Here is a 398-nt window from a genome sequence, read left to right on the forward strand (position 1 = left end):
TCCACGACGGTTGATTGGATTTCTCGAGCGATGCGGTCTATCTTGCGGTTGAGCCACCAGATGTAAATCCTTGAACGCAGACCAAAGGTTTTCCTCTCCTCCTCCTCGTTCTTTTTCTTCATCTTTTCACACCTCTCTCTTTCTCTTTTTACTCTTTCTGTTGCCTCATTTTGTCTTGCATCCCCTAAGTTCCCTCTTGCACTCAGATGGATGGATAAAAAGCTATTAGCCGGCTCGTCGTCTTCATAAGATGAAGATGTAGAGGAAGGGCTGCCACCGCTTTGTCCATCCTGACTCAAGGTGGTAGAAAGGTTGATCTCTAGGAAGGACACAAGACTTTGTTGTTGCTGCCTCCTTGTGGTAGAAGGCTCGTCTTCTTCAGAAGAGGAAGAAGGGCT

At 47.0% G+C, this 398-nt stretch overlaps 1 protein-coding gene across 1 annotated transcript in view; it reads right to left on the bottom strand.

Moving 5' to 3' along the window:
- The window catches only part of LOC116670581 (nucleolar and coiled-body phosphoprotein 1-like), a 2,450-nt gene that overhangs the window by 1,155 nt on the left and 897 nt on the right, over nt 1-398 (bottom strand). The window contains exon 1 of the mRNA XM_032501159.1: nt 1-398. This exon is cut by the window's left edge and continues 23 nt beyond it; it is cut by the window's right edge and continues 897 nt beyond it. Coding sequence (XP_032357050.1) covers nt 1-398 — 398 coding nt within the window.

The sequence above is a fragment of the Etheostoma spectabile genome, chromosome 20 (genome assembly GCF_008692095.1).
Source record: "Etheostoma spectabile isolate EspeVRDwgs_2016 chromosome 20, UIUC_Espe_1.0, whole genome shotgun sequence".
Classification (NCBI taxonomy): domain Eukaryota; kingdom Metazoa; phylum Chordata; class Actinopteri; order Perciformes; family Percidae; genus Etheostoma; species Etheostoma spectabile.